At 42.2% G+C, this 15,506-nt stretch overlaps 1 protein-coding gene across 31 annotated transcripts in view; it reads right to left on the bottom strand.

The window, feature by feature from the left end:
- TNIK (TRAF2 and NCK interacting kinase) overlaps nt 1-15,506 on the bottom strand; it is a 308,457-nt gene that overhangs the window by 35,061 nt on the left and 257,890 nt on the right. For 20 of the 31 annotated variants that reach the window (XM_043491763.1, XM_043491775.1, XM_043491764.1 and 17 more), the window contains 2 exons: nt 9,086-9,249; nt 6,623-6,720 (listed from right to left, as the gene is read on the bottom strand). In XM_043491763.1, coding sequence (XP_043347698.1) covers nt 6,623-6,720; nt 9,086-9,249 — 262 coding nt within the window. Of the gene's footprint in view, nt 1-536; nt 540-658; nt 668-5,907; nt 5,932-6,622; nt 6,721-9,085; nt 9,250-15,506 lie in introns of all 31 variants that reach the window. The other 11 variants (XM_043491760.1, XM_043491773.1, XM_043491762.1 and 8 more) reach the window with 2 other exon arrangements.

Below are 15,506 nucleotides of genomic sequence, written 5' to 3'. Positions count from 1 at the left end.
TAGAGTGCTGCAGGAGAAATTCTCCAAACCTGTCTTCTTCTAAGCCTTTCAAAGACATACCATAATGGTATTTGTTCTGTTATAAATATCATTGGAAAGAAAGCAATGGCCGCATTTCTGACAGAATGGTGCAATCCCCAAGGCAAGATCTGATTCAATTATCAGTCTGAGCTGGCAGGAAGTTGCCGGGAAGCAGTGACACAGCATCAGAGTCAAACTGCTTAGCTCACTGCAGCACCAAGTTTGATGAAGTTTTTGAGTCATGGCTCTGAGTCAGCCACAACAATTTAAAAAAAAAAAAAGCCCTCAGCAGAAACAGCTTAAACACTTTACGTGAAAGGTGCAATACTGTACCTCCTAGCCTGAAAATTAAGGAAAAAATGAAAAAGAAGTAGAAGTCATAAAAAAAAGTCATTTTTCAGTTTACCATGACTTTGATGAAACCTTAGACCTGACAGTTATATAAAATAGACAGTTACTTAAGTACAAGGGACATTGCAGGCACCATGTAGAAAATAGACTTTTTATTATCTTACATGCTTTTATAGCAATGCAGGGGGAAGCAGTAGGGCAAAAAGAAAAGCATGAGAGCTCTAATTAGAATGGGTTAGACAAAGCATGCACATGACGAACAACGCATTGCAACTGTCAGTCTTACCATTTCTCCCTATATTAGTGACCGATGTAGCCATCAGTGCATTCGGTCAGAGATAAAGGATTAGGGAGAAAGAAACTCATTGAAAAATACTAAATTCCACAATTTTCTTATGGCCATATTCTCTCTTTACTGCATTCCACAAATCTCCAGTATACTGTTCCAGCAGAGTGACTAGGATAACAATATTAATTAAAATTGTACAGGGAGGTCTTAAAATTTATCCCTTGGCAGGAGAGAAAAAAATATATGAAAAACATATATAATTGAGACTGAGAACCCAGTTTATTTTTAATATAGAAGCTGTAATATTTTGCAGAGCAAATTTTACTTTAGTTGTTTGTTATTCCTGGTTTAAGGATGTAATAAATGCTTCGGGCATCATTTGGATTAGAAACTCAAAATGAAGCCCTCACAAATAAAATGCTTTATTGACATTTAAATTTGCCCTAAAGTCAGACCTAAATGGTGCCTGTTGCAGTGAGAAACCATCAGAAACTGTCAATCATTTGAAGGGGAAAAAAAGAAACAGCATGACTGTTTCACACTTCCAAGGGGATTTTTATTAATATCATGGTTTTAGGTCAGTAGTCTTTATCTCAATGCAATGACTTAGTGTGGAGACATGCCTACTTGCTGCTCCCAGTTACACCTTATTGACTAGCAGCTATAACCCCTTTGATTTACTCCCATGCAACCATACCAAATTCATTTGAGGTCAGTGTAACCAAGTTTAGATTTTGGCAGTCCCTGTAGATACACTTCTGGTTTCTGTGGCAGCAAGACATCCATTTCTGGGAAGGACTTTTTCCTCTCTCAAACTTTTCTGTGCCCAGCCATCACTAAGGACGAGCAACATGGCCACAGAAGAAACTTGAGGATCATTTTTAGGTCAGTATAATATTGACATAAATAATTTCATCCATGCTTTGAGAAACAGAAAAGAATGTATTCCATATTAAAGAGCATGGTTAGGGGTTCATGACTGAAAATAGAGGGCCAGATTCTAAGCCCATTAAAGTCAATAGAAAGACTTACTGAGTTCAGTGGGCTTTGACCAGGTCCCATAAATGTCAGTAAAGTAAAATAAAAATAAAATTAAAATTCAGGTTCTGTTTTACAGGAAATAATACCTTGCTTTTCTATAGTGCTTTTTCATTTATAGATCTCCAAGCACTTTACAAAGGAGGTGAGTCATTATCCCCATTTTAAAGATAGGGAAACTGAGGCACAGAGTGGGAAAGTGACTTGCTAGATTACCCAGCAGGCTAGTGGCAGAGTTGGGAATAGAACCAAGATCTCCTGAATTCCAGTCTATTGTTCTATCCATTAGGCAACACTGCCTCAGATATGCTACATTTCTCACAAAGACAGAATGTTGCTCGTTCTTTAAGAAAAGATCTTTATTATGACTAAAGAGAGAATATGGCATTTAAGAGTTTATTTCCAATGCCAATAACTTGGTGATTGCAGTATAGTCAAATCCATAATCATGACGACTAATCAATCAAGCAACTTCTATGGCTTGTTTGTTTGGTTTTCCTAAACTGATGAAATAAGATTAAATGAAGATTTGAACTATCTAAAGATGTTTTCGTCTATAGTCAAAAACCTATTCATTAAGTAATCACTTTTCATCAAACTGGTTAGATTTCCCCCAAAATTTCTTAAGCAGTATAAAAGAAAACTGCAAAACAGCACCTCTTTTAAAGTTGTAATTCTCCCTATATTTTAGGACTAGCACCAATTATTTCCAAGTATCAAGGGACCAGATTGTGAAAAACTGGTCTCCATTTTCACACCTGCAATTTCCAAGCCAAGGTAACTGTGCATATTAAATTGCATCCACATTATCTCTGCTCACAAACTGCAGCAACCAAGAGATTTAAATCTGAGCATGGAACTCTGGTTTCTTAGGGCCATGCAACCATTCTTAAAGACACTGAAAAGTAATTTATTCTACAAGTAGTTCCATTTAAATTAATCAGGTTGCTCCCAGGGTAAGGTACAACCTCAAAGTAATAGTGACAGAATCTAGTACTTAGAAAACAAGCATGTAACATCTCTCAATGTTAGAAAAGTCTGGGAGTCTTACAATCCTTCAGCCAGACACAGAGTTGATTAACAGAAATATATTATCAGTCTGTTATAGTCATCATCAACAGATAGTTAACAATTATTGTTTAATACCAGCTTAATTAGTTTTTAATATCTAATTTTAAAATTATAGTCGCAATAATACTCACAGCGTCAGACAATACCATGAGATAATCAATATTTTCCAGTGTAAGCTCTGCCATGGGGTGGTTAATTCTTTGATGCTATCATTTTCTCTAGATAATCACTTTGTAGAGTTTTACTGATTCATTGCCTCAATCTTGGACCGACCAATTCCCCCCCCCCTCCCCCCGGCCCCCAATCCAACAGCTAGAAAGGAAGTGCTCTTTAGCACCAAATACATGTTTGAAATGTTATTACTGAAGGTGACATAACATATGAGATAGCACTATCAGTGCAGTTAAATTACTCTTAATTTCAAAGACTTCTTTAGATTTAATATATTCTGGAAACAGGTCAGTTCAGTTTCCAGAATCACAAAGCTCATTTAACTTGAGTTTTACATTAATGTTGCCCCATCTGGATATTGATTTAAGTGTTTTCATTAGCAAGCTTTCTCATTAAACAAAATGCATTGCTCATGTTCAGTACAAGAGAACTAGCTAGCTATTTTCTCTTATTTCTTCTACTTTTTATAGTAAAACATTTTAGAAAGGGGTCACTTACCACTGTATGTAAAAATGCAAGTTATCAGTGCAGTTAACAACAGAAGTTAATGCATGTTTAAATATTTGTAAGACATTTCATAAATACTAGATCAGAAAGGTACTACTGACAATACAGTCTTTTCCTTGTACATATTTAAGACTTCAGCATTGTTAGATGTACAAATCTGTTTGAATAATATTTATATATGGTAAGAATTGTAAAATTCATATAACTTAATTTTTGTGTTTAAAAATATGGATGGGTAGTAAGACTGGCACTGCCAATCAACACTCATTGTAGCAACACTAGGTTTGAGCCTTCTAGATTCAACCCAGTTATCTGAATGCAATTGCACTGTGGTTTCTGGTAAAGTGGTGGATAGGTTTGGAAGCCAACATAAAATCTGTTATTAAATGTGAAGATAGACACAGCTCAGGTGAACCCAGATCTCATCAGCTATATTAGTGAAATCCACGTGCAGAACCTGGCAAGAAGCAGTCACCTCGCAAACCAGATCTGAAGGTTTGCTGCATTTGCCTGACAACATTGCATAACTTTGGGCCTAATCCTGCAGGGTGCTGAGAGCCTTGAACTCCCACCAAAGTGAAGGAGAGTTGAGTGCACTTAGGCCCTCACAAGAGAACTACTCAGCACATGGCAGGGTTTGGCCCTTTATTAGCATTTCTATTTAGTATAAATTCACTCCTACTCTGATGTATTAGCCAGAAATATTTTGTGGCATCATAAATACAACTGCATTAAGTGACATCTGTATGTCAAAAAAGGTGCTACCACAATGAGATTTCATTAGCCACAGCAGGGACAGTGACTGTGCAATCTTCAACCTATACTGCCCACTTATGTACTCTAACCTTATTCTGCATGGAGCTCCTCTAGGGACTGCAAGAGAGTATCCCAGAATCCACATCCATTGAATTCTTGCTCTTTCCATTCAGGCTGCCAAAAATTGTGGCAATGTTTAGTGAAGTCTTCTTCACTCAGAATCAGACAGAGCCAATCAAATCATTGCTTGAGGGCAAAGGACTCCATATTCCACTGTCATTTCTGAAATATCTGAGCTCCATGCCTACTAACCATTTTCCAAAGAAGTGGAAGTACCAGTTTTTTTGGTCCTAAAATGAACCCAGGTGAGTTTACACTACCAATAAAACACAAATGGTTTTCCATTCAGCAAGTGTGTTTTAACACGTCACCACCAAATTCACATTATAAACATTGATTTTTTTTAACCTGGATATTTGTAAAACAAAAATATCTCCTCATGGTAGAAGATGGGATACTGGGTTAGATGGACCGTTGGTCTCACTCAGTATGGCCATTCTTACGTTCTAAAATGAGGTTCTCTGAACTGCTATTAAAGGGTGAAATGTGGAGACCATTACCCACATTGAGTAGCAGCTTTGCTCTGTTTACAGTTCCACAGAACTCAATGGGGGGGTATCAGCAGAGTAAGGTACTACTCAACATAAGCAAAGACATTGGAATCTGGCCCTGTTTTCTCTCCTTAAGTGCTAATTTGGGACTTTGTCTATATTTGGGATTAGACCCAATTCCAGCCAATAGTATAGCTGCAATTGGTACAGGCTTCACTTGTGTAAAGCCCACACGTAGGCAAGAAAAACAGCGATTTGGACCAGTTGTGCTTACCCGAAGCAGTGTAAGCTCAAGTAGTGTAAGTCATTGCTTTCCTTGTCTGCACTTAGGGTTCTGCCATTCATCAGTGCAAACCCCAAGTATACACAAGGCCTTAAAAGGTATAGGTATTCTTAGCTGGTGTCAATCAGCACAGCTCTGCCAACTACAATGCTAATTTGTACCAGCTGAGAATCTAGCTCATAATATTATAAACTAATATTTCACCTGCGATTAACCAGCTCCCTAAAGTTATCGTGCAATAGCCAGAGCAATGTAATCTCAGAGCATCAGCCCTGATATATGCTGTCAACAAGAATGATTGTTATTAGGACATGGCTTCATTTGAAAAGCGGATAATTCTGCTCTTAGTTAAATTTGTGCTTCTCATTGAAACCAAAGGGGTCAGATCGGGTGTAACAGAGCAGAATCTGGCCTTTGCTGCAATCCTGTGAGACAGCCTTTGTCAGGGCAAGAAAGTTCCAGTTTCAGTTTATTCCCTATAAAATCCACAGAACACTGATAAAGTGATTTGCTCTGCTCATGAAGGTTCATAGTACAGTAGTTCTTGGTTTGGCCTTTGTGCAAGTGGTCTGCAAATGAATTTTGTGAAGCCAAATATACTGAGCAAAATGTATTAACAGATCAATTTCCCCCCCCCCCCCCTTAGATTAGCTCACTGTATCTAAATACAATCTTTCAGATCTGAAATCTGAACCATGCTAGCATTGCCACCTTTTTGAATGTCAGCACCAAGAAAACATAGTTTGATATTAAGCTCTAACTAGTCAACCTTGCAAAGGCATGACCAACTAAGAAAAGATATCACTAACCTCATCTATAGCTTTCTTATAGCTCTGGGAGTAAGGGAAGATTAATCAGCATCAGAGGAAACAGATCGGGACAGGAAAAAGCCAGAGGAAGGGCAAGCAGGTTAGAAATAAAATTAGAATTGTTAGCGCAACGCTGTGAAGTGTAAAGAAAAACAACATCAACAAAACATTAATACACATTAAAGGAGAGAAACAGTGGAAATCCATTTGGTTATTGAGCCCAACGCACTCTGCAGTTTTAAAATACAAACATCAGACATAACATTAAACCAGAGACTTTGGAAGGGTTTTTCATGGGCCTTTGCCAAAAAGTAATAAAATAAAAGGGCACAGAAATTACTGCCAGTTTTTTCTTAAATTGGGGTGACTAGCAACGGCTGGGTAGCAAGCCTTTGAACGCAGCGCACCCCCCTCTGCAAGGTTGCCCTAAAAATCACCCTATGATAACACAATGTGAACGTGTGCTATATACAAACCCTGGCCCCGATCCATCAAAGCGTAAAATTAAGCTGTGCTGAAGTTCTTCTCTTGCCTGGGGCCATTGTAAATCATGCAATCTCTATGCATTAATATATCCCATGGACTCTTGCTATACTGCAGATTTAGAGCCTCAGAACTGGCGACAGGACTGCCTCTTTCTAAGGGTTCCTAAGGCTGCGTGATTGCCATTAATGAAAACATGGCAAATTCTACCAACACATAATTTAAGACTCACAGCAGGTCGGCTTGGTCGTGTCACATCCCTGCTGTCCTCCTGTTTCATCTTAGATGGCTCATGAGAGAGCACAGGTGACCCTTCAGGTTTGGCATTTCCTGGGCAAAAACAAATCACCATTGTTAGTGGGAGATCAAAGACTTTCACCAGGCAGCAGTATATGCAGAATGATGTTGCGCACCTGTGCACAATGGCACCCCTGAGAAACCTAGCAGCTCCTCATTCATTTCAGGATCCAGTTCAAAATGATCCTCCATGTTTTTAAAAACACATAATCCAGTCCACAGTCTTCTCTGCTTCCCTGTCTGATCCCTCTGCTTGTCTAAAAAACAAACCATCCAACAGCACTTGGCACTTCTAGAGCCCCTTCTATCTCAGATCTTAAAATGCCTCACTCACTTTAGTGAGTTACGCCTCACAACCTCTAATCCGGAGGCAGGCAAACGGTGTTCTCCCTTTACAGAGAGTAAGGTTGGGCCACATTGGCAGAGCCCCTGTGTGGAGTGATACAGAAATGTCCAGCTGCAGCAAGAGCGTGGGAAAGGATTGGGCTGAGGCACAATCCCACCCGAGCTCCCTGGTGAAGAGAGAGAAAGAGCAAGCAAGCTGCACCGTCCTGTGGTAGGGAGCCTGTAAAGAATGGGGACAGCCCATGGCCAGTCTCCTTCGGTGGTGACTTGTGACTTCTGGGATACAGAAAGAGAGAGAGAGAGAGCAAGAGAGAGAGAGCAGTACCTGTGCTCCTAAGCTCACAGACTGAGGTGGTCCCTGGCTCTTGCAGTACCTTTACATAAGGGTCATGGACAGCCTGGCCCTGAGTGACTTGCCCAAGGCCAGAGAGTGAGACTGTGGCAAAGTCAGAAAAGGAGCTCCCAGAGCTGTGATTTGATCACAACTCTAGCTAGTCTAGCATTGTCACGCCAAACTATCTTGCCATAGTTTTCACCCCTACAGCATCTGTTGCCTCTTGTTTGGAAAATCCTTTCCTGTTTCTCTCTACTTCATCTACCGCTTGGCTGAAAACAGCTCAAATCCTATCTCCCTCAGCGATCACTTTATATAATTTGGAATTGTATTACGTGACTCTGTAAAGCCTGTTGCCATGCAGTTTATCTGAAAGGGGCTCTCCACGATATAGCTCTATTGCATTGTTCTCTCTCAGTGTAGCAAGGGAATTTATAACTAAATCTAATCCCCATATAGGGCACTCTCAACATTTTTGTCCTTTTTCTATTAAAGAAACAATCACTCTGCAGAGGAGCTGGGCATATAATAAATTGGAAGCACTGTGTAATCTGATATAGCAAGGACATTATTACTTGCAGAATTCCTCATTAACTAAAAATCAAAAACATAACAATTGCTGATAAATTACATTTATTGACTACCTAGAGGAATGATTATTTTAACAAGAGACACGCCAACTTACAGTCAAGGTGGGGGTGAAGTAATGTCTTTTACTGGATCAATTTCTGCTGGTGAGAGAGACAAGCTTTTAAGCTTACACAGAGTTCTTCTTCATACCTGAAGAAGAGCTAAGATCAAAAGCTTGTCCCTCTCACCAACAGAAGTTGGTCCAATAAAAGACATTACTTCACACACCTTGTCTCTCTCATATCCTTGGACCAACTTGGCTACAAACATATTGCATAAACTTACAGTCAAGTCATAAAAAATTCAAAGCATGGGTGCAGCACTTGTTTTAATGTGCTTTAATCTGTGGATTTATACTCAAGGGCTGTGAGAGAAATATAGACTGGCTGGATATGCTTTGGCAACTCCTACTGCGATTAGATGGGGAAAAAAGAAGATCTTCAACAACTATAAGATGCCAGGAAACAAATCAGCCAGGAATGTAAACCCAGTGTAAACGTGTTCTGAAAGACTTTTAGAAGAAATGGTTTTGGAGCTAATTCACTTTTCTATGCCCTGGAATGCTCACTGCACACAAATGAAGTAAAACATCAAAAAAAGCTGAATTTGGATAAGAGAAGAAAAAAAGTGAATGAGGAATTTATTATATTTCACTACAACAGAATCCCTACCTCTTTCTATAGGAGGATCTTGCAACTACATACATACAGAATATTGGACCAAAACTTGTAGTCACTTTGCCTGTAAAATGCTAAGTCAGGTCTATGAGGGTTTTGGACAATAAATAAAATTCTGTACAAACACAGCCACTTCAGCAGACAATCTGAAAGCACCATGAAAAGGTGAGTAAGTATCATTTCCATGTTTGAAGGAAAGAAACCGAGGTGTAGGAGAGGAGCCTAATCTCAGAAAAAAACAGTTGTCTAAAATCAGGTGCAACTCCACGGCTTCAGTGGATCTATTTAAATCAGCTTTTCACACACATGAGATCAGATCAGATCCAGGGGAGGTTAAGTGACTTGCCAAAGGAGTGGAGAAAGGTTACAGGATCAGGGCCTAAAGTGCAGTTTAAAAAAGAAGTCATCTCACCTCTGACTCTATTACGTTCACTGGAGCCAGCTTGGGAACCAGGCTGGGATCCTCCCTGGGAACTAGGCTGGGAACTCGGGGTGCTGGAACTGGAGGAGCTGCCACTACTGGTCCTCTGTAGGGGACTCTCAATGATGGGCTCAGTTCTCCTCAGGTCAGGGTTACTGTTGCACATCAGAATGAAGGAAAACTGCAGTTAGACGGTGTAACTGTTCTGGAGAGCTGGGAGAAAGTCTTCATTCAGTTGGAAGCAATATAACAGGTTAGTGTTATTGAAGCAGCAGGTCCTTTCAAAGTTGACATGAGAGGGTCAGATCTACCATGGTGACAAGCAATACAAGATGACAAAACAACTGTGGAAGCTTTAGTACTGTATAATTCTGTGCATTTCATAGCCTAAGCATTCTGGGTAAAATTTTCATCGGAGTGACTTTTCAAAAGTGCCTACACGACTCAGGAGCTTACATTCCATTGCAAGATAGTGAGGGCTTTTTCTTCACTACTCAGGAGATCAGTGCTGCGGCTATTGATGCAGCAGGTGATGATATAGCGGGTCTAGTGAAGATCCGCTAAATCGATGGCAGAGCATTCTCCGGTCAACTCCAGCACTCCAGTTCCCTGAGAAGATTAAGGTAAATTGACTGGAGAGTGTCTCCCGTCAACGCAACACAGTGAAGACACTGCAGTAAGTTGACCTAAGCTATGTCAACTCCAGCTAAGTGAGCCGTAGCTCATGAAAGCTTATGCTCAAATAAATTTGTTAGTCTCTAAGGTGCCACAAGTACTCCTTTTCTTTTTGTGGATACAGACTAACACGGCTGCTATTCTGAAACCTGGTAGCTGGAGTAGCATAATTTAGCTTGACTTACCCCAGTAGTGAAGACAAGCCCTGAGACTTAGACTGGTAAGCCACTAAGGATGCATCTGCATTAGGACAAAAGGTGTAGTCTTAATTCGAATTAGCTAACATGTGGTAACTAACACGAGGTAAAATCCAAGTGAAGACAAGGCAATTTGTACTTTTAATGAGCAGATCAAGGCAAATGCTCCACTCCCCCACAACCTTTAACTCAACCTGCGATCATGAATGAAAACTGACAACTGCTTTGTCTTCACTAGGATTTCACCTCAAGTTAGTTACCTTGTGTTAGCTAACTTGAGTTGAGAACACACCTTTTTTCCTAGTGAAGACAAGATCCAAGTGATTTTAGGCACATTTGAAAAGCAGTTTAGGTGCTTTTGCAAGTTCTTCCCGGTATCACTAACTAGTAGTTTCCAGAAACTAAACCTCAAGAAGCACAGCAGCCAGGGCCAGACAGAGGGTTTTGCTATGCTAGGCAAACTGGAATTGGTCACGTCCTCACAGCCCCAATGAACATTTTACTGGCTTTAGTATTTTGTTGCCCTAGGAAAAGCCAGGTATGGCAGAGCTAACCCTGATATCATCACCATTCAGCCACTGAGGTCAATGGGGCTATGCAAAATTTATACCAACTGACCTTCACTCCAAAAACCAAACAAAATCAAAAACTGCAATATAAAAGTTACTTAATTTTAAATGTTTAAAAATATTCTGTTTTAAAAAGTAGGGGCTTGCAGATTAGCTATTTTTCCATAATATCTGTTCCGCTGCTAAAATTTGCAATGTGACTGTAAAGTATATTTGCTGGGCATCAACATTCCCAGATCTTCATGGTCTCATATCTCAGCCATTTCAAATGGCAAGAGGCTGAAACCTGACACATAAGTTGCCAACTTTATCATTTCTCTTTTTCTGTCTCACTCTGTCTTTCAAACACATGCAGAGTTTTAAATTAGAAAAAAAAGTGGTTTTGATTTACAGACGCAACCAACATTTCTCAGGGTTTCACATATCTTTATGAAATTAATCCTTGGCACTTAAATGGCAACAGAAAATATGTTCATGAAGCATAGTTTACAATACCTTTTTACACAATGTTTCTGCTAACTGATTTTATTATTCAAAGTCTTTCTATAAATGAGTGGAAGCTTGTTACATGGAGTTCAAGTAGGACTCTGAGTATTGACGACAACATGCGGCAATACTTCTGCATTATATAATATGTAATCTGGAATCAAACACACAGCATAAGCATCGGTTTCAGAGTAGCAGCTGTGTTAGTCTGTATTCGCAAAAAGAAAAGGAGTACCTGTGGCACCTTAGAGACTAACAAATTTATTAGAGCATAAGCTTTCGTGAGCTACAGCTCACTTCATCGATGCATCCGATGAAGTGAGCTGTAGCTCACGAAAGCTTATGCTCTAATAAATTTGTTAGTCTCTAAGGTGCCACGGGTACTCCTTTTCTTTTAGCATAAGCATCATAACACATGAGATTTCAGAGTAGCAGCCGTGTTAGTCTGTATTCGCAAAAAGAAAAGGAGTACTTGTGGCACCTTAGAGACTAACAAATTTATTAGAGCATAAGCTTTCGTGAGCTACAGCTCACTTCATCGGATGCATTTCGGATTTCATTGGATGCATCGAACACATGAGATATAAGTGATCCTGAATAATTTAGCCAGGGCTCAGAACAGCACAAATTGCATTTATTGTGCAAAGTCCCACTGCCATAAATGATTTCTTGGCAGGATCAGTTTCATTTGGACTTTGTCTTGGATGAATATTATGTAGAATTACTGTCCAGTGTGCCTTGATTTTGCATAGGAAGTTATTAAGAAGATAACAGCAATATTAACATTCTTGTGCAGAGGTTTCAGAGTAGCAGCCGTGTTAGTCTGTATTCGCAAAAAGAAAAGGAGTATTTGTGGCACCTTAGAGACTAACAAATTTATTAGAGCATAAGCTTTCGTGAGCTACAGCATCCGATGAAGTGAGCTGTAGCTCACGAAAGCTTATGCTCTAATAAATTTGTTAGTCTCTAAGGTGCCACAAATACTCCTTTTCTTTATTCTTGTGCAGAATGACAGTAGCTTTCTGTGCATAGGGTTGCCAGGTGTCTGGTTTTTGACTGGAATGCCCGGTCAAAAAGGGATCCTCATGACTCCGGTCAGCACCGCTGACCAGGCCGTTAAAAGTCCAGCCAGTGGCTCAGCGGGGCTAAGGCAGGCTCCCTGCATGCTGTGGCTCTGCGCGGCTATCAGAAGCGGCAGCATGTCCCCTCCTCCGGCTCCTCGGCATAGGTGCAGAGCCCCCCACCCCAACTGCCAGTTCTGCACCTCCCATTGGCTGGAAACCACGGCCAATGGGAGCTGAGGGGGCAGCACTGGCCCACGGGGCAGCAAGCAGAGATGCCTGGCCATGCCTCCATGTAGGAGCCAGAGGGGGGACATGCTGCTGCTTCCAGGAGCTTCTTGAGGTAAGCGCCATCTGGAGCCTTCACCCCTCAACCCCGCCACCCCCGTGTCCCAACCCCCTGCCCCAGCCCTGATCCTCCTCCTGCCCTCCAAACTCCTCAGTCCAAGCCTGAAGTGCTGTCCTATGCCCCAAACCCCTCATCCCCAACTCCATCCCAGAATCTTCACCCCAACCAGATGCCTAGCACCCCCTGCACCCGAACCCCCTGCCCCAGCCTGGAGCCCCTTCCCATACTCTGAACCCCTTGGCTCCATTCCCCAGCCTAAAGCCCCCTTCTAAACCCCAAACCCCTCATCCCTGGTCCCACCCCAGAGCCTGCACCCCGCAGCTGGGGCCCTTACCCCCTCCCACATCCCAACCCCCTGCCTAAGCCCAGAGCCCCCTCCCATATCCCAAATGCCTCATTTCTGGCTCCACCCCAGAGCTCGCACCCCCATCTGGAGCCCTGACCCCCTCCCACATCCCAAACCCCTGAGCCAGCGAGTGAGTGAGGGTGGGGAAATGAACGAGTGAGTGAGGGTGGGGAGAGTGAGTAACGGGGTGGGGGGATGGAGTGAGTGGGGGGCAGGGCCTCAGAGAAGGAGTGGGGCAGGTGCAGAGGCAGGGCAAGGGTGTTTGGCTTTGTGTGAGTAGAAAGTTGGCAATCCTATCATGGAAATGCACTGTATAGGTTACAATAGAATAACAATTAAAATAATGTTCAATACAAAATTAGAGTTTATACAAAGCTGGAAGGAATACAGAAAAGCAGTGGGGAATGAAAGAACGAGAAGAGAAGATACAAAAATGTTATTGCTGCATTGAATGGTTAATTTAATATACTTTTTGGCATTATTGTAACTGCAGTTGAATAGTTGTGGAATTCCACATTATGGGGTATAGCTGGTGTTGTCTTGGCTCAGATGTTTTTCATAGTTTCATAGATACTAAGGTCAGAAGGGTTATCTGGTTAGTTGATGAAACTTCTTTTAAAACTTTAGCAACAGCACATTTATCTATACCAGGGGTCTCAAACACACGGCAGCCTGCGGAGATATTTGCTGCTGCCCGCCAAGCTCCCCTCACCCGCAGCTCCTCCTCCCCCCAGTGCGCCACATCCCCGCTCTCTGCCTACCTCGAGGCGCTTCCTGCCACCAAATAGCTTTTTGGCGGTGCTTAGAGCTTTCCAGGAGGGAGGGGGAGGAGCGGGGAGCTGCACGCTCAGGGGAGGAAGCAGAGAAGAGATGGGGCAGGGGCAGGGATTTGGGGAAGGGGTTGGAATAGGGGCAGGAAGGGGTGGAGTTGGGGTCAGGACTTTGGGGAAGGGATTGGAATGGGGGCAGAGTTGGGGTGGGGATTTTGGGAAAGGGGTTGGAATGGGGCGGGGAAAGGGTGGGAAGGGGCAGGGGCAGGGCCAGGGGCAGCAGGGGTGTTGTCAGTGATGCAGCTCTCAGGCCAATGTACTAGTCCTCATGTGGCCCTCACGGTGATTTGAGTTTTAGATCCCTGATCTATACCAACTGCGGTCAGGTCATTGAGTCCGATAGAAAAACCGGACACCCTTATTTGAGTCAAACAGTCCAATGGTATCATCATTATTCTAAGTGCTGGCTCTTCCTCATTTCATGACTATGTATTGGAATATTCCTTGCTTCTAAAAAAATGTCCTTTAGGGCACAGTTAAATAATAGTTAGAGATTCTGTTTTGGGAAACTGAGGATGCTTTGGCCATGGGTAATGGAGGTGACTAAAAGCAAACTAACAGGGTTGGCCACCTTCTGAGCATCCTCTCAAGGTCAGAGGTGGTTCTATGGCACTCTACCTCTCTTTTCCCTCTCCAGGGTCCCTTAAGAACTCCACACAGTCTTTCTCCTGGCTACCACCACCCATGCCTGGGGCTGGTTTCATACCAGAAACAGTTCAAACACAGTTCTCAGAGTTCCAAAATGAAGTCCATCACCACATCACAAGTTCATACTCAGCTCTGGCATCTTCTACCATACTCAGAGCTTGTCTTCGGTCTCAATCTGTTCCCCATGAAGCTGCCACTCCCTGTCCTTCCTAGTGGAGCTCAGCTTTCTGGCTTTGGCTTCCCAGCTCCGGCTTCCTGGCTCCAACCCTTCTCCCAGGCAAGAGCTTCCTGCTCGCTACAGATCTTCTTTGCCAGAGCTGCTTTTTCCTGCTTCCTGTTCCCCTCTGGCTCTTTACAGGGAACTTCTGTCTCTATCAATCCCCCACTGAAGCTCTTGAAGAGGCCCGGGTGGGCTGGAGCACTTCCTTCTTAAAGAGCTCAATCCACCCAGTGACACCCAGAGGTAAATGGCCTTTCTGCTCATAACAAAGAGAATTTTTTCTAAAAATATTTGGCAATACATATTAGTTTGGCTACCCTAGCACCCATCTTACACTGAGCCTGCTATACAACATGCAGTGCTGCTGCAGAGAGAATCAGACTGGCTGGGAAGAAAAGCTTATGCTGAAAGTCATGACCTATTGGTAATTTGGCTGAGAATATCCTACCTAGGAACATCTAGTTTGAAGCCTTATACCTCATCCTAAGAGGACAAGATAAAGAAAACATCAAACATTTCCATAATACAAAGATATATGGAATACAAATATTTATCCTGAGATTTAAACTGGCATTTCATTTGAAGAGATCTGGAGTTCTGCCAATCATACTATCGCAATTTGCAAATCAAAGACAAGATCTCACCTGTCTAACCTCATTCTTTTGCTTCTGCTATGACTGAACCTGTTGCATTTTCTATTGTTTTAAAAAGCTCAGGGCTAGATCCTATAATGTGCTGTCCAGGTGCACAAGGGGAAAGGGAGAAGAGATTATAGTGAGGATTAGGGGAAGTTAGGACAGGATCTTTCCTGGGAGTGCTAGTAGTTGGAATGGTTAATAGGCCAACCTGGGCTAACAGAACTGTCTAGTCCCCAACTACTTAATGTCAGTGGCACATGCTAGCCAGGGACACACACTGTTCCTATAGGACCCATTTACCATAATGGGTAAATTTAGACTTGAAATCAGACGAAGGTTTTTAACCATCAGAGGAGTGAAGTTTTGGAATAGCCTTCCAAGGGAAGCAGTGGG

Source organism: Dermochelys coriacea, chromosome 9 (genome assembly GCF_009764565.3).
Source record: "Dermochelys coriacea isolate rDerCor1 chromosome 9, rDerCor1.pri.v4, whole genome shotgun sequence".
Taxonomy (NCBI): Eukaryota; Metazoa; Chordata; order Testudines; family Dermochelyidae; genus Dermochelys; species Dermochelys coriacea.
The sequence above is the reverse complement of the archived record's forward strand: the minus strand, read 5'-3'. Positions and strand labels throughout refer to the sequence as shown.